This window comes from Syngnathus leptorhynchus, chromosome 19 (assembly GCF_054491065.1).
Source record: "Syngnathus leptorhynchus isolate UIUO chromosome 19, UIUO_Slep, whole genome shotgun sequence".
NCBI classification, from domain to species: domain Eukaryota; kingdom Metazoa; phylum Chordata; class Actinopteri; order Syngnathiformes; family Syngnathidae; genus Syngnathus; species Syngnathus leptorhynchus.
The window spans coordinates 5631927-5650984 of NC_141213.1; the positions used below are offsets into that span (position 1 = coordinate 5631927).

At 41.5% G+C, this 19058-nt stretch overlaps 1 protein-coding gene across 5 annotated transcripts in view; it reads right to left on the reverse strand.

Moving 5' to 3' along the window:
- The window catches only part of LOC147041825 (rab effector MyRIP-like), a 37748-nt gene extending 19832 nt beyond the window's left edge, over positions 1 to 17916 (reverse strand). For 3 of the 5 annotated variants that reach the window (XM_085939013.1, XM_085939011.1, XM_085939014.1), the window contains exons 1-3: positions 17744 to 17916; positions 14493 to 14690; positions 1584 to 1805 (exon numbers count right to left, since the gene is read on the reverse strand). In XM_085939013.1, coding sequence (XP_085795139.1) covers positions 1584 to 1805; positions 14493 to 14602 — 332 coding nt within the window. In that variant the 5' untranslated portion in view covers positions 14603 to 14690; positions 17744 to 17916. Of the gene's footprint in view, positions 1 to 1583; positions 1806 to 14492; positions 14691 to 17374; positions 17502 to 17743 lie in introns of those variants that run through there. The other 2 variants (XM_085939012.1, XM_085939015.1) reach the window with 2 other exon arrangements.
- Positions 17917 to 19058: the final 1142 nt, after the last annotated feature.

Below are 19058 nucleotides of genomic sequence, written 5' to 3' on the forward strand. Positions count from 1 at the left end.
TTAAGTGTGCATGTGTGTCTTAAGATGGATTGACCGTGTCAGAAAAGTTCCAGGACTGGTCATAAATAGATCAATGTTATTTTCAGGACCCGTTAGATGCTTGCCCTACCACAACGCTGACCTTGAAAGAAAAGTCCTGGAAATTTTCTGACACACCTCGCAACTTCACCATCCGAGGCCGTGTATGCGAGCTCTTATTACAACTGGACTGTTCTAGAGGGATCGGGCTTGTGCGACTGAGAATAATAACGGACAGCCGGGGAATGCGAGCGAGCGAGAGAAAGCGAGAGAGCGAGACCATTTGGCCTGTTCTATTGGGAATTGGATTTACATTTGGATTCTGCATGGAAATTGCAGAGCGATAAATGGGGATTTGGTATGGAGGGCATGATTTTTAAAGATACAGATCATGTTTTTTTTTTATAGCAATAAATCAGCAAATCCTGGGGCAACAAAACCCGATTTACTTTTACATTTTGTGTAATAATTATCCACAAATATGTGCGTCCTCTCTTATAATTGCACACTAAATGCTTGATTTTTTTTCCCCCATCACTTATCAACAAGTGAAACATAATTCTGTCATCTCTCAAGTGTGCTAATATGCCAGGAGAAATATATTCTCAAGCCTATATAACTCATGTCTGAGCTGTAAATCATGGTTTCCGATGACACACCACCACCCGGAGAGAGTAATTCATGCTAAGAGCGGATTTAAGGCTGCTTAATGCGCTAATGATAAGTGCTGCGTTTACATGATGCTGGTCGATTGCGCTGTTGTGACATCTGTGACGAGTCAAAACATTTCTGTGAACCAATATAGCCGTGTGTGAAACCTCATTCAAATGCCCCCCACCCCACCCATTTTTTCCTTCTATTCCGACATCTCCCATATAGCAGCGCAATGGCAGAAAAGCTATCCCGGCAAAAATCGATAAAAATCAAAAAGAGGCAGTGTCAGGGGATGGAAGGAGAAAATAAGGCCAAGTAGAGGGGGCAAGATTTGTCAAAGCCATCCACTTCCCCAATTTGACATCTGCTTTGAAGTATTAAAGATGACTGGCATGCAACATTATGCAGCATTTGAATTACATTTGCCAATTATCACACAAATTCCTCCGCTCTGATGCAACAGTATTTCCAACACCTTTCCTTGCCAATGGAAAAACCCTATTCATTCCATGAGTAGAGGGGAGGGGGGGGGGGGACACTAACACCCAAAGGCATTTGGGAAACACATACGCCTTGTAAATATTAGCCATCTTTCAAGTAAAAATGTGAACAAATTATTGAATTTCCCCCCCGCCCCAATCTTACCATCTCCTATACCTGTGCAACTAAGGATGTTAAAAGAGAGGAACTCATTCAATTAAATAACAGTTGGATGCCAATAAAAGTCACATCGCAAATAATAACAATAAAAAAAAGCAAGTCCCTAATGTGTGACTTTCCATCTCTCCTTTAATCATCCCTCTTCCCTTTCATAATTGCCTCCGGTGTATTTCCAGTCTCCACTCCCCCAATTCCATTCTCTCATTCACCCCTTTTTTTTCCCGCCCGTACGAAGGAACGAAGGAACGAACCTGCCCTTCTGGCACGCCGAGCACAGCCAGGCTTTGTCCTTCTTGTTGTACGTGCAGCAGGTCTTGCACACGTTGTACTGGCAGTCCAGGCACTCGCGTTTGGGGTTGAGCAGGAAGGTGAAGGGCACGCAGCAGCGGATGCAGCAGTGCTCGTTGAAACGGTGCTGCTTGGAGAGGATGGAGCATCTGCTGCCTTCCTCCGCCAGCTCCTGCTTCATCTCGCTGGCGAGCGAGAGAGAGAGAAAATGAGAGACAGAAAGGGGAGGGGAGGGGGGGTGAAGGGAGGAGAGCATCTGGTCAAGTGGTGGAATATGACTGCGATGTGGAATCATCAGCGACACTATAGCAAATGAAGGGGTGCAGTGGCGGTTCACAGGATTTAACCCCTTTATTTCCCCCCTTGTCACTCTTTCTACTCTGTATAACCATGACTGACATTCCTTTTTTTGGAAGACCCTGTCAAACTGCATCAGTTGAGGACTCTGCACCTCCTTGAACCTCTTCATCTACAAACTATAGAATGATCCATAGCCAGCATGAGAGTGATATTGAAAATGCTGCTTTGAAGGACACTTACACAAACAGCCTGGAATGAAAAGCTTATTTTCAGAGTGTTTAGCAGCTTTAGAAAATGAAAAAAAAAAAAAAACAGTGCACCATCTTTTGACACTAATGAACTGCGGCTGACATAAATACCGACAAATGAAATGACACATTTGAGTTTTTCCTTTCAGTGCGATCTAGCAAAGTTGACATTTATTTCCCAAACCGTTGGTTAATCACCGAGCTTGTGTCAATGAATGTCACAAATAGATTGGATGGAAGGGTGAAAGTGAGTTGAGCAAACAGCATTTATGGAAGATGTAAAAACATTACGCCGCTATGTTAACCAAAAGGAATGTTAAGTGCGTGTGTCGTTGTGCTGCTGCCGCCGCAACAGTCGATAAATTAGAAAGGTTGTGCCTCAACAGCCTCCGCCCCCGACGCGCTGATTGCTTTCCTTCCGCATCATTAGCTGCGGAATGCTAATAAGATGAGCAAAGCGTTTTGCAGAAAGTGTCAGCAGGTGTGTGACTGATCATGTATCATATGACACCAATGTATACTTGCTACCATCCAGATGCAATAAAATACATCAACATACGTCCACATTCATTCAAGGACAAGGGCTTGTCCTTCATAGCATCAGTGTTCCTCCGTTTCCGCTTCTCAAATCCCGCCACATGGTCACTCTAAGTACATACATGTAGCCAGAAGCAACATCTGTGCAGTTAGAAAAACTCATAAAAGGTGATTAAAGCAGAGATAGAGCTTTAAAATGGACAAAGTGAAGTTGCAGCAGATATCCATTGTCGAGCGTGAACTTTGTACTTTGGATTAAAAGCTAACATGTCCATTAAAGCCCCACGAGCATGAAAGTTTAAAGGGCTCGGCTGGCGAGTTTAGTTTGACCTTTAGGTTGTTCAGCTGGATATTTTGACTCTGCTTGGACTCAAGTGAATGCACTGTCGCTGTCCGTGGTGCTGAAGCCCAATACAGAATTACAGTAAACTTGTAAGCAACAATTTGCTTTGCTTTACATGATATGATTTGTTCAAGTGAATTGCTATGTTTGCTGTCCGTGGTGCTGAAATCAAATTCACTTGTCACTTGGGCATTCCTTCCATTTTAAGCGTCATTCTCTTGCTAGAAAGAACTAGAAACTAAACTGGTCATTTGAGTAAAAGTATTAAAAGCTCAATTGTGCTCAATACTGTGTGATTTTGTTGGACAAATTGTGGTCAACAAGAACAATGCAAGGCGTATTGGAGCGGGATGCAGACAGTTTAACACAATTGTGGTGTCTCAATCTCATTTTCTATAAAGCATGCCCTGTGGTTGTTTCTCTTTTGTCAATATCCGTGATAGCAATCTATTAGGAAGGTTATTTATATCTCCTTTATAGCTCACGTGATTGTATATTACATACACAGGCTAGCTTCGAGGTAAACTTGTGGTCAAATTTATTAGTAGGCTCAGACGGCATTAAGCAAATGTTCTATTTTTTATTTTATCGGGTCATTAGCGTTGACTTTTTTCCCAAGGCTTATATCTACCAGTTAGATTTTTACACTGCAGTCATCATGAACAAAAAAACACATAAAAATAACCAACAACAATGAAAATAGCAACGGACACAGAAAACTTCTCTGTGGCACTCCACAAACGTACATCAAAATGCGGGCTATACTTCAATTCCATTTAAGTGAAATGCCAATCTTTTCTTCAAATGAGGATTTCAAGTCTCGGTTTAGAAATACGTGTCTGTGTATTGATGCAATTAAACACAATACAAGTTCATGTTGAGTAGCATTTGCAAAATACAAATATGATGTACTCTCCACTTGAGTGATTCCCTTGTTTATGCTGGGAAAAACTGCCTCAATTTATTACTCTAATTACATCAGATGTCTTGAAAAAAAAAATGCTAAAATTCCACTGCTATAAAATATGAAGCAAAAAGTGACTGCGTTGGAGAACCATCATCCATCAGTCAGCGCACCAGGCTGCCACCAAACTAATCAGTAATTGGAGATATAAAAAAAAACATTTGACACTTTGATTAAAATCATTGAATACATTCCAGAATCATAAATTGATGATCAGAAAGTCAGATCTCTTTATCCACTACTAGACCTCCATTCAGGCTTAAAACAAACAAAATACCTAAAAATACACGATGACCTCATTCCATCCCGAACATGTTCAGGATGTACCACTCCTAAATGTATTGCTTGTTTTGAAATCACTTGGTGGCCTCGCCTGCTCCCACACACTGGACCTTCTCACCCTACTGCCCTGCTCTCCTCAGATGTGCAAACGACAAGTCCACAATGACATCTAAAGTTGTCATTCACTCCATTTTCAAAAGTGCTTTATAAATAAATAAGTGGATCATGATTAATTATTATTAGGGAGTCCAGTATCAATGTTTAAATGTTGATGATGAAATGTTATCATGGAGAAGTTTGAATGCCATAGAGCTTTGAGTCTTAGATCATGAGTACTGTGTGTTTCAATTTGATCTTGGGTACACACTTCTTTGAGGACTCTGATTGAGGAGAGAAGGAAAAAAAAAAAGAAAAAAAGCACTTGGCAATTGTGAATTGATGGCGTGCACTCTCCAAGAAGCCTAACGGAGCAATTTCAAAATGTTGCTTTGATTTCCAGAGAGCGCCTGCTACAAAAGCACCGACGCTTTCTTGTTGTTCTTGCGCAGAGAGTCATATAATGAAAATACCCTAAAGAGGCTCGAAATGAGAAGCTTCTTAAGTGCTCAATCCATTTCAATAGCATATTCATGCTGCCTTTCTAAGTGCTTTTTTTTATTTATTTTTTTATGAATGCTGGAAAGGATTAAACAAAATAAATAAAAATAATTACCAGGGCAGTTTTACGAGACCAGATGCCGAGGCCGGGACTATACCAGTCCATCCTTGTATAATCATTTCCCACAAAATGGAGTATAGCCAGCCTGGTAAAACGGTTCAGGAGTTGACAATCAATCCTTGGCCATGTGTGTACATTGCAAAGGCTGCAGCCTTTAGTCAAAAGTGGGTCAGTTGACTAGGAAGTGGCACAAATACAAATGATGTCTGCAAGCTTAAAGCAGCCAGAAAAGTCATTCCAAAAGCTGTTTGATCTTGATAACGTCATTTTTTTTCTTTGTTCTTTATATCATTGTTACCCAAGGAATAAAGAATTGATGATAAGGAAACATGCTCAACAGAAAAGGCAATACAAGAAATTAGAGCAGAAAAAAAAAAAAAAAAAAAAAAAAAAAGTATTAGCAAGAATGTCTACAATGGAATCGGGTCACAACGCCGATGCATTCGCTTCCTCGATGTCTCTAACCTTGAGCTTAAAAACAAAGTGTGCTGAAAGCAAATTTCTACAAGATGCATAATTAATCATTTATTTGTCTTTGTTGACCGGCAAAGCGTTTGATTCATCCACTGCATAAATAAAGTGCTCCTATTTGATATCGCCTTATATTTTCCTTTTTTTTTTTCCTCTTCCCCTCGTTTCCTGCATGTGTCCTGCCCTACTTTCTAAACTATATTTACAATCAAATACTGAGATGCAATGTAACCAAAACATTGTCAAGATAAGAGAAAATAATGATGAGGGAATTATGTGACAAACTGTGTGTCGAATGTATTTAATATAAGCTGGAGGCTATGGGATTTCTTTTTTTAACAACAACACTTAGCTCAAAACAGCAGCCAAGAGCCCCGAGGTTACTAATGGGCCAGAGCTCATTAAGACATATGAAGTCCAAAAAAAAAGTTTGAACTCCAACTTTAGCACGGAATGCTTTAATTGGCTTCTATGCTTGAAACATTATATAAAACACATTTGTCAAATGGCTACATCATTTTACTCGAGCTGTCCAGATGAATCGATTAATCGTACAACGTTAATTCCTCTTGTGCAACATTATTGAAATATTATTTACCACTAAAACAATACCAAACAAGCAAGGATACATTGGGGAAAATGGTTTTGTAATACTATCCTTGTAATATTTATAGTCTGTACACCAAAAATATGCAGCAGATAAAATAGATATACTTTTTCTTTTTTTATTTCAGAAAAAGGCCATCTTTTTTCTTTACTACAGTAAATGTATTCTCTAAAATGTGGACCAACTCGCCAAAAATGAGCCCTCACATTGAGAAACAATTCTCATCAAATGTGTGTGCCTGCTGATAAGGTTTTCCAATCAGAGCGGCCCGCCTGGCATCGGAGTTACGCAACGGAAAAAAATGGGCGATAAGGAGCGGGAAGAAAATAACGTGCAGTCTCAGCAAGGTGAAAGGATTATATTTTGCAATGGGATAATAACGTTTTGACCCTCAAATTACTTGGGAGAGAACGAGCTTCCCAATTTAACTGTGTGATGGGGTGCACTCATTTGGCGGGATGGAAAAATGGAGAAATCCACGGGATTTAGATATGATTGGTGGAAAATTTGGGGATTGAAAAGATTTGGCCATTGGATACAGAAGTGCTTATTCCCAGCTTTTTAAGATTTCAATCTATCAATATAGACAAACCTTTCCAGCGATGTCATCATAATGACATTACCTCCCAACTCCATGTTCAAAGGTGCACAGTGAGCTGCGGGCTACAAGTGGATGTGATGCGGTATATTAAAAGGAGGTCTGCCATAGCCGCCAGGGAACACCGGGCTATTTCTGTGGCAGCCAAGAAGAAGAGATCACAAATGTGCAACGTTCGCGGAATACCTGAGTGAGAAAGATTTGCTGCCAATAGTGGAACCTCCAAAATTGGATCAATCCACATTCTATGTTATTAATAGTGATATTATTATCATGATCATCATCATCATGTCTTAGCAACGTTGAAGTTCAGGCACTTGAACCCTCTGGCATGACCATGAAATGGCTTCAACCTTATTTCCAGCAGCTTTCTTACAAAGCTGTGCAGTGAACCACGCTCGTGTTCAAGTGTCCTCTGATAACCCAAATAGAACCACTCTTGGGTTCATTCACCACGCACGAGGTAGTATCCGAGCAACTTCCTCCACAGGGAGTCCTTTCGGAGCATTATTAAAGGGTCGCATGTGGATAAAAGCTCTCCTGCTCAATGGGCGAAGACCGAGTCTCTGAAATATTACAACACCGTGTAAAACAAAAATAGCAGCCGAAAAGCTCAAGAAGAGCTACGGTGCAATTTATTCACCATTTTGTTGCTCCGCTCGAAGCCGTCTCGACTCCATGTGTGAAACCAAGACATCCGAGGCCGGTCACCTCGTCAGTAAGTCATTTTAACGAAGCATCCGACGCGCTCACTCATCCGGCCGACATCATTGCCGACCTGGCATTGACTCATCGTGTACATTGTCAAAATGGGATGAAATGCATCCAATCCAAAGCTGCCATGCAAATGGAAATCAACTGCGGCCCGAGTTGACTTGTGCACTTCATTTTAAGTCATTGGGGCAAAATGAAGCTTTTTATGGCATTGTTGAGCCACAATCTTTTTATGTGGTGATAACTCCTAGTTATAGCGGGAATGGGATGTTTTCACCTTATCTGACAGTTCATCATGATTAACAAGGAGCCCAAATCAACAGAATTGCACAGATACGGTGTGATTTTGCTCCTCACACATCCTTTCACACATGCGAACGCACGTCTTATGAATGAGCCCGGATTCTGGCAGCTCTGAAGATGGAATTCCTGCCGACGAGGCACCAACAGAGAGAAAGCGGCAACCTTCACAACCTCGACTCTTAACCTTACAGAAAGCTTGCGCGGCAGCCGTTTATCTCGTCATCGGAATGCCGTGCCGACATTCAAGATGATGCGGCGAGATGGAGAAATATATTCCGATTATTTCAAAGTGAATTGGAAAATGTGCCGTTCGAAAAGACACAATGATGCGTTGTAGGCTTGTACGCGCATTTTGCGTGTCGGCACTTAGCCGAAATGAAAAGGCAAAAGGAGCACTCACACTGGAGCTTATTAAACAAATCCTTATCTAGATGTTAATCCTTTTATCGGGCTTTGCCGCAGAGCAGTGATACTTTGGAGTATATCGACTGCAAACATGAAGCTGGTGAAAACAGCAATTTCTCAGTTGTTCAAACTTTAAATGCAAAAAAAAAAGGTGGAAAATGGAGGTGGCAGAGGAAAAAATGATTTTTTCCTTAAAAACAGCACATGGCTATTGCGTAAGATGTTTTCCATGATTGCCTCATGTAGCTTAAGTATCATTACGGTGTCTCCGTTTGAGAAAACATCTTTAATCACGTGATACTATTCTGCAATTAAAGTAAACGGAACATAGTTCATCACGTAAAGAGGGAAAATGAGACGTTTTAATGGTTGAAGCTCCCGTTTGTTTTTCTTGCACGGATTTATAGAGTGCAATTTTTATCAATCGTGTATTCCGAAGTGAAACTAGTGGAGAGAACGCAAGGGTAAAAACAGCAATCTGCACCTTACAATAGTTTTTTTTTTAATTTAAGTCCAGAGCTCAATAAATGGAATGTCTTGTAGGAAATAAACAGAAAAATGATTCATAATTCATCAACTTTATGTCTCAGCTTTTGTGTACAAACCTCAAGGCATTGCCGGAAGTAGACATGATGTCGTGCACTGCCTATTTTGCATATATTCTAATATTTAACATCATTTTTCCCTTTCCAAATGGGACACAAATAGATTGCATTTAAGTGTACCTAATGAAACGACTGGTACGTCTGTGGGAGAGTAGCACTGCACTTATCTAATTCATTGGAGCATATTATTTCTGCCAGTGAAGGGCAAGCAGATAAGGAGTTCTTCTGTGTTCCATTATGGCGCTGTGGCCCGTCATATCAAACATAAGTACAGACAGCCAATTTAAATCTGACCGAGCCATTGAGCAACGTCACTGGATTATTGTTTATTCAGTATGAATAGAAAGCAAGCTAATTGCTGTTCCCCTGACCACTTCTCCTCCGCAAAGCGCCCTGCATGTTGCTTATCTCTAAGTGCACTTCTATACGGTGCCCAAAGCGCTTTACAAAGCCTCAAGCATTCTAATCCCACTCCCATAATACTAAACAGATGCCATAAAGCTCAAAAACTTCTATAAATGTGACCAATCAATTCACTGTGTAAAGCTGTTAACAATATTTACCAGTGCATTGAAAGAAAGAAATGAATGGGTGCAATTATATTGAAGTCCACAGGAGGGCGTTAAAATCATTAAATAGCATTTAGTCGAGTACAAGGCTCGACTGGACTGATTTAATTTCGCTTTAAATTCTTGTTGTGACTAACAAAGGGGAATTAAATGCCTTCAGATGTATAAATTAGATTGTGTCAAAAATATCATTTCAAACGACCTAAAACACAATCATTTGACTTCAATACATTTCATCTATTTCTTGACTTTCTTTTTTTTTTTTTTTTTTTCATTTAAATGTAACAGACCACAATAAAGACCATCATAAAGGATTTAAAGGGTGTTGGCCATAGTCCAGTCACACATCATGCACATCCTGGGCAACAGTGCTCCCTATGGGTACTTGTACAGAATTTCCAAAACTGAAGCCAGCTGGGAGAAAGAAAATGCATTGACAGGTTCATCTGAGGGTGTAAAGGAGAACTCACAAGCTTGTTTTCCTACAAGAAGCAACATTGGACTACACTACTACACACATTCATTATGGCTGAATGAGTTTGTCAGCTGTGGCTGTAGGAAAATAAATCATATTTTGACACCAAATATCACTGCTTCCTTTGCTTTAAACTCATCTGCAGACACTTTGTAATCCCATGACAACCATTTAAACTGCACATGAAGTAGTATCTCATAACCTGGCGCACAAAAGTCATTATTGGAATTGAAGATGAATAATATTTTTTCTCAAACAACCATGAGAAGTCAAAGGTTGCTGTCTCGGAATTTCACCGCCGCTGTCCTTCACCTGACCGCAGCTACAGATGGAGAGCTCAATGTCGGATTCAAAATTGAAGATAGACTTAAATATTTATCTTGCATGTGTTTAACATGTCTGAAAAAAAGTAAAGGATGATACGGAAACCATTCAACTGACACTAAAATATCTGTCAAGCAGTATGCATTAGAAAAAAACACACACCAGAAAGAAATGGAAAGAGGATGTTGCAGGAAGAGAAAGGATCAGGTATCCCCAATGAATCCAAAAGGCAAGCACAAGCAAAACCGCAACTGTCTGTTTGGAGCACTCTGGCCCCAGTTTCAAATGGTTGCGTTGTCTGACTCAGCGAATAAGTGGAGGATCACCGCTACACCGTCCTGGCACTGCTCCTGACACCAGTGAATTGAAAGGAAGAAGAAAACCAAAGAGGGGAGAGTCGTGATGTTGGTGGATTTTTTTTGACAGCACCTACTTTGTCTTTGGGCTCCGATCAATCATAGTGACTTCCCCGAGGACGTAATGACTCATCAGCCATCAGCTATATTTGATGTCATATCTTAAAGTCCTTTTGGAAATCACACGGGGAGGGTTGAATGGTGCACTCAAAGCACACACAGCTCCTTTAAGATGTTTGATATCAAATGCTCCAAGGTTATGATGCAAAAACGTTTACAAAAGCATCAATCTGATTAGGATGTCTTTGCCTCTACTTTGGCCATCAGAGCATATTCATCTCGAGTGCCATCATCGCCAAACTCCCACGAGAGGGATTCTCTGACGATTTATTCAGACTGCTGCACAATCCAAACAGATTCGGTTCAACGGAAACATACGAGATCTTTGTCGTAGGGCTGTGACGATCGAATGATCGGATATAGTGAGTGTATCGCAAAAATGATAAAATTAAGTCAATAATAATAAAACAACATCACACAAGAGGGATTAACCAAACTGAAAAGCAGAAATGACACATTCACTGGTAGAAAAAGAGATGAATGGGGCACCGTCTCTCTGCTGCGAGCAGCTATTTCCCTCCGACTAAAAACAGCACTTGACATTTGGCCAGCGGCGGAAGTAATCACCGCAGACCTGAACAAATAGAAAGGTAACATCTCAGACCATCTCTCAGGGGCCTGGAGGAGATAACACCGCACGCGGCCTGTTGGCAGAGATGCATCCCTGTTATTCTAAAGAAGCAGCCGTGCTACTTTGTTTGGAGACAAAGTAACTGTTGAGACATCTATTGGCTCTATATATCCAATAAGGAAAGCTCAAAGTGAGTGTGAGCCACCAGGGGGATTATTTTTCACCATCTCACCAGCCAACCTAAGCAGCGCAGCAACACTGCTGATTCGTCACGGTCAAAAAGTCAGAATGGTCCTCCCTCTCGTATCATAAATCGTTTTGTGGCTAAGGAAACATTTTGCGAGAGGAGGCTTCTTAAAGAAACAGTGAAGTCCTTGCTTGGAACTGTTTTGCATGATTTCATCACATCTTAATTGATCGTACAATTTGGATCAATTGTATTTTTCCCCACAAACACAAACAAAGGCTGACTAGAAAACTTAATGCTTGCTAAATAATGAGCACAGATGGCCACCCATGTCAGAAATATCTCCAGCTATCATCAAGACTTCTCATTTTGGGTAGCCCTGATTTATGTGAACCATGACAGAATGATGTTTGAGAGATAAAATAATGGAGATTTAATACGGTTACTGATAAGGAATACATAAGGCCAATTGACGAGTGTGTGTCTGAACACAGTATGCGCAAGCATGCCCACTTATAGTAACTGCTGTGGTCTTGGCAGCTTTATTCCCATTAGCTAATTCACTTTAATTATATTAAACATCATCAAGTAGGAGCCCTATCGAATGCTAATTAGAAATCTCGCAGTCTGAGGCGACTGTAGCGTCGATCTCAGTCAGCCCTGAGAAATTAAAGCTCACCCTTCCGTGTAGGTTTTTTTTTTTTTTTTTTTTTCTTCTATGGTGAGCAGGTTGCATCATCAAGTCACTGTCCTCAACCGCTTTTCTCTGTATATCATTTACATGTTTTGACCTTTCCATTCACCAGCATACTACATCCTGAATCAAAAGGAGAGGCTGACTATTTAACATTTAGTGGCGAAAAGTCACACCGCAAAGGAAGCACAAGGGCATCAATGGATAAGGATAAACATCAAACGGATATAGCGAGGACATCTCAAGATGAAATAATCCCACGCGCATGCACAATGACGTCATACACACGCACGGCCACTTTAAACCCTAACCACATGAACATGACTCAGACAAATAACCCGGACCAAAACAGCAGCTAATCCCCGCTAATGGAATACTGTAAGTAGCTGCTCACAATTCAAACTACAAAAAAAAATAAAAAAATACCCAGACTGGGCCTGCATGAAAAGGACATGGAAAGAACATAGTCTTGTGTACATAGATGGTTGTGATTCGCCACAAAGAATGTTTGCTTGCTCAAATGGTTATTTGACCTAGTATGCAGTGAATGGAAATGCTACAGCTCAGTGTCACGTGTCTCAACCAAAATATATTTGATTGTCGGATTGGAAAAGAACAACTCTGGCATCTGGGAATAACACTGACACAATGTTATCATCATAATTAAGATCACTTGACACTCTAATTAAAATATTTCCCTTGCATGCATTACACCACAAAGAAAATGCACATTTTTAAAGCTGCCACCAAATTAAGATGAAAAGCTTTCAACATTGATAGTGAATGGTGGAAAGGAATTCAAATTACCGCCCATATATCATGTTAAGCATACTTATAAAGATAATGTTTACCGGGCAGTGCGGTGGTCTAGTGGTTAGCGCATCTGCCTCGCAGTGATGAGGTTCTCAACCCCCGGCTTCCTGTGGGAAGTTTGAATGCTGTCCCCGTGATTATGTGTAGACCTTCTGGACTATTTCTACCAATAATGATTTTGCAGTCTTTGGGAGAGCTGTTTGCTAACCAGTCCCACGTCCTGCCGCCCCGTAATGAGCCTCGCCGAGTGGATGCCTGAGACGGCAAAAGGTCAAAGGTTGAGCTGCTCAGGCTCTCTAATTGGCAGAATGACACTTAAGCAGCCTGGCCACCGAGGTGATTAGAATGCACCAAGAAAATGAAATAAACATGGCATTCAAGTGATGCACACTTGAGCAGTCATAAGAATCGTAAAGCAGTGGAATGGAGGAAATCTATGAATAGCAAGAAAGTAAGTAAGTAGGGAGGGAGTTAGGGTGGGATGACTAAAAACACTAATAATTATATCCATGGCAACCAAAGTCAACAAAACCCAAAGCATCACATCAGTTAGCATGCTTTTATTTAGCTTATTATGTTCATTTGCATTCTACATTTACTAAATGAGAATATAGCTCCAAAGCCTTTGCTAAAGAAGAATTTGCGGGAAAAGCCTTCCAAAGTTCATTTGAGCTTATAAGTTATTCACCAGTGGGTTGTCATCCTATCATAAAAGTGTGCGCGCCATATTTACAATACATATTCATTACGACTCAGTATTTATGGAACAAGGGCTAGTGTAAGCCAAAAGTTTCATTTCTTATAATGCCGCACGGGGGAAATAAAATGGAGCATTAAAGCCCTGGCTGAGGCTTATTTACTTTTCCATGAATCCTTCAACTGGGTAATTGACTTAATTCAGGCAAGAAAAGCAAATATCAACCACGCACGGCAAAGAGAAGCCCAGAGGGAGCTAAAATACCTGCTGAAACACTCAAGAGCATATGGGAGCAGTCAAGCAGCTTTTAGAAAATATGTCTGTTCATGTAGCGTTGCAATTTTGCTTCCTTTGACAATATTACAAGGTGAAGTCACTTTGATTTGAGAAAAGGCTCTGAAAAGGAGCGTATTTTGGGCCATCAGTCGTGACAGTGTGGGAGGGAGGGGAGGGGAGCGGCAATTTCGCAGAATACCGTCTTTACTTTGAAACCGGTTCTGGGAAAACGAGTTAAAGGTTCAAGCAGCAGCGGCTTCTCTGTGGTTCCTCGGTTTAGCACTTCAAACCAAATCGCAAACGGCCTCATCTCCAAAGAAGCAAGAAAGTGAACCGAACGACAGCAGATCCAAATCGGATGAAAAAGACATCAAATTCCCAAAATGGATTAGCTTATGCTGGGCTCTGGTTGGTAGTCAAGGGAACATATTTGAGTTTAGGAAAATTATAGGGTCGAACCAAACTTGAGAACTGCAAATTACACTTTTGCTTGTGACAATATAGCCATTTGAATGCAAAGCTGCTGAGACGTTACATGCAGATGAGCGCATGATTTGGGGGCGTGGGCTGTTAAAAAACAATCCCCCTCAGGCTGACATATGGCAAGAAAGAAGAAGAGAGAAAAAAAAAAAGAAGGGAGGAACCTGCGAACAAATAAAAGTCCAGACAAAGACAAGGCGGGCCGTGACTCTTACCTCAGCCGATCCTCTTCCTTCTTTCTCAGCTTCATGTCCCGTTGGACAACTTTCAGGACGTGTTCAGCCTCGTCGTCCGTCAGGCCGGACAAGTCCAGCCTACGGCCCATCTTCACTTGACTTGCCACGCTGGGCCGCGAGAGGATGACGATGAAGAAGATGAGGAGGAGCAGGCGTGTACTGTTGGGTGCTATAAACCTGGAGAAAGGCAAAGTGGTAGAAAACTCTTCAAATACAGATTTGATCTTGTTTTGCTTTTTAGATTGCTTTTGTTTGAGTCCAATCTGATCTGCAATCCCCCAAAAAAATCAATTATATGAGCAAATTTTAATTGAAAATGGAACATTTGAGATTGGGTTCTTGTCATCAGTTTTGGTCCAACCAAACATTCTGGACGTTCTTTCTTGAGATGGAAGCGGGGTAAACAGAAAACAGACAAGAGGACGGGCTCTACCGAGACAGACGAGTCCATGGCCAGAAGTAGAAGGTCCATTAACTACTGTGTCCAAACAAGATGGGAGTGCACTTGCAGATTGACGATGACTCACAAGGCCGGACAATTATGCTTGATCTATTATTGGGCCCATAGCTTCATCGACTAAGTGCCTCCTCTTTACGTGTACATCACTCATTCCTTGAGTTGTCTCATCAAATCATCTGCCAACTTTATCAAGGAAAATGCGAAAAAAAAAAAAAAAAAGAAAAGCAATGCTTACTAGGTGTATTTTGCCACTTTTTAAGCTTCCCATCGCTATTCATCTTGTATGAAGCCATTAGCCTCTAATGGACTGTGTGGGCCATCTCAGTGCTGAAGTCAAATTGCTTTCAATTGACCAACTGGTGTCGTTTTGTTGAGAAAGCATCGCTAAATATTCTTTCTCAAGCCATCATCCTATTTCAGCCCAACACATTTCTCCTTCGGGGTGGTTATTGTGAGTCATTTGTTTTGGTTGGGAGTATTAGCGTAATGGCAAAGCCACAAGGACACGCGCAAGCAAGCAAAGGGAAGGAGCGAGGGAGCTCTTGTCACGTCGTCAGAAGATAAAAGCCACAACATCTCGGCGTATCAGGTATCAGGCGCTGTGCGGTGTAAATAAGGACGCTCACGGTGGCATTCGCACACGCTCCTGCCTGGCTCAGCCGCTGTGATGAGAGACTTTGCCCTTTGCCTGGGGAAAAGGCCAACTCTGACATCGCCATATTTCACAACTGCTACACACTCGGTGACATGTGCATGTTCACAGAAAACAAGCGCAGCCAAGTGCAGGCGCTGTGTTGGAAAATAAAGCCATCCAGTAGGGCCGTCACGAACAAATATTCTTAGAATCGGATCAAATTGTCATGTGCATGTAAATGTTTTACAAAGCCATCTTTCCCAGTTATTGTTCAGTGATAAAAAAAAAAAAAACCAAGCAAATAATTAAACAATATCACACAAGAGGGATGAACATCATCGGCAAACTTTTTGAAACACGATCAAACACTCGTGAGGTTATTGTTTTCGTTTGTGCCAGATGCCTCGTTTTGATTCAACACAAAGGATAATCTGTTTGTTTTCATAAATGAATGCAAACATTCATGAATAAATGCTGTTGGGAGGCTGACATAAGATGATTTGAACCATTCCAAGGTATGGCTCGACCATGACTTCATGATTAAAACGGTTGTCGATTCATTTGAAAATCGATGACTCGATTCATTTGCTCAATCTCATTCTGTATTTTTATTGGCGCAATCCGATGCTTTAAACTCCTGTTTTGACGCCACTATCATCGCAAGCAGAATAATTCTGCCTCAAGGAATCTCTGTCGTGGTTTGCGCTGTGTCAAAAGTGTCAAAAAAAACAAAACGATACGAGCTGAAGACTATAACTCTGGCTGAGAGTATCAAAGCAATCCCAACATGCAAATGCCCCCCCTAGAGGCTGTGAGCAATATGAGGCATAACATCCGAGCGATCCGATACTTGAAATGCTATGTTACTCAAACAAAAATGATCCTTATTGTCTGACTATCTGTACCACGCCCATTTATTTTTCCATTGAAGGTTTCGATTAGTGCCTCATAGCATTGCTACTAAGTAATCAGCCATGAATACTGCTCTCAAGCCCTTTTAGTGAAGTATACACCGATACACAGCAGCCGCATCGAGTAATGAGAGGACCTAGCAGTCCAGCAGGGTACAGTCACCATGACAACATGAAAGGAACATGCTGGAAGAAGTGATAGCAAGTCTGACAACTTATTCAAATGAGTGTGAGGTATAGCAGGTTTAAGAATAGGACTTCACAAATATTTCAAGGTCTGTGGAGAAAAAAAAAAGATATTTGGGTTGGGGTTTTTTTAGAACTTCATTTTGGGGCAGTATTTAACTACAAATTCCAGTAAGCTCAGTGTATTTTTTTTTTTTATCATATATGCAGCCCGACACGCTTAGCGCTGAGGGACAGATAAAATGAGGTCATGCTGAGAGGAGGTGATAATGGACACAACGTGGTCAAGACAAGAAAATGGCAGGCAGGTGAAGCCAGTTACTCAATGAATTGCTTGTCAACAGAGTTGATTCAGATGGTCAAAGTTACAGCTTGTATATGAAGAGCTTCCAAATAGAATCTGGATGACATTCTACTATACAGTGATGGCAGAGTGTTGTCAACAGGCAAGCAGCTACCACAAACAAATCAACTGTGCACCAATTGTTCACTTAAATCTCTACAAACACTCAGCGCCGGCCGGATTTTCAGATTGCATTCCTGAGGGATGAGGGAGGGTTCATTCATCTGAAACAAAACATGACTTTGTTTTTCTTAAAACCTGCAGCTCATTAATAACTTAATTTAAAAAAAAAAAAAAAAAAATGACGGATCATTTTATAGACCTTACTTTACATCTCGGCTCCATCGAGCTCCGCACCATGCACATTTAATGATTATTCTCACATGTCCCCCTTTTCTAAATGACTCGTTTTTATCTTACTTTAAAAAAAAAAAAAGAGCATTCGCGCATTGCCACATTAGGAATGAGAGCGTGTAACATCGGCGTGATTTTAGCACCATGGAGAGAAAAAAGAAAACGTCAAGTGACTCGATTGCAGTCAAGAAAAAAAAAAAAAGTACAAATCATTATCCATGATGTTCCATCGATCTGCTGCATCCATGCAAAGCAGAGCCCAAGCTCGTTTGACATCCATGCAAAGAAGCAATCTCACTCTCGCGCACAATCATCTGAGACTTGGATGGATGGATCACTTACGCGGGATCAGCCGCTACTGGTGGACCGCCTGCCACACGCTCCCCGCCTGCTCTTTCTGCCCAGCGTTAACTTCCACAACACCTGCTGGCCCCCCCTTTCCTATTTGCCCCCCTCGGCAGACGTTTGCAGAAGTGAATGGGTGATCACGAGGTTTGTATTACGCACAAGAGAAGAAGGAGGGGGGGGGGGTGAGCAGGGGCTGGCACACAACCTGTTTACCGGTTCGCTGAGTGGTTGTGTGCCATATATGAGGGATAGAAAGCACATGCAATTGGTCAGAAAAGGCTTGATCGCTGATGTGATGGATGCTGGCTCCTCTGCAAAAAAAAAAAAAAAAAAATGTTGGCAGTGCAAGGAAGAGGGAGGGGGAGGGCTGCGTTGGCTGGCTGCTTCATTCACAAAGACAGTCACAGTGCAATTAGCCTCCGGGCACGGATGAACACATCCCAATTAATCCTGCACCAATGTGGCACTTTTAGATGATGTTGGTGAGGACTCTATCAATGACTTCATCCCAGGGTAAACTGCAAATATAAAATGTCCACTTGTAGCACAGATGAGATCAACTGAGCATTATTTTTCTTTTTGTCACGGAAAATCTCAAGTCATCAAAAATACCACACTGAAATCTTTTCCAAACAAGACCCAACAGAGTTCTTGGAACAGTTTTTACTGGGTCACAAGCTGGTCGATGTCAATCATGTCACACTCATGGTTGGCTCCCGTGACCTCGTCTTGACCCGCGACCTCAGAAAAGCAACTGATGTGTTACTACGACACCAAATGGTATTGATTTTCTCGGTTTTATCTTTTGCCAGGAGGCAGGCGGGCGGGTGTGTGTGTGACAAAGAGCGTGCAACACCTCGTAAGTCACGCCTTCTGTTTCTGACTGGAAGAAAAATCTTGGGATGCGGTGGTTGGGGTTAGAAAAGATTTGGCTTCAAACTTGATACAGTGTGTCCAGTGTTTGGGGATTTGAACAAAAACACACATGCCCCACGATAAACTATTTTGCCTGGTGTGTCAACATGTCTTATTTCAAATGGCCAAAAGTGATTTATTGAAATTTGGTGAGTACGTTGAGGGAGGGAGCAGCTCTTTATCACTCGAAAGCCAGGCCAACAGAGTATCATGAATCCTCCCGGTCGCACACAAGCACATTTCTGCAACAAATATATGATGTTGTAAATCTTCCCAAGGACCTGGTGCCCTGCTGCTGAGTCACTTACAATCAACATGTGCTCAAGTTACACCCTTTAGGGGACATTTCAGCTCAGGTAAGGAAAAGCAAGCTGTGGTTTATTTATTTGGTTTT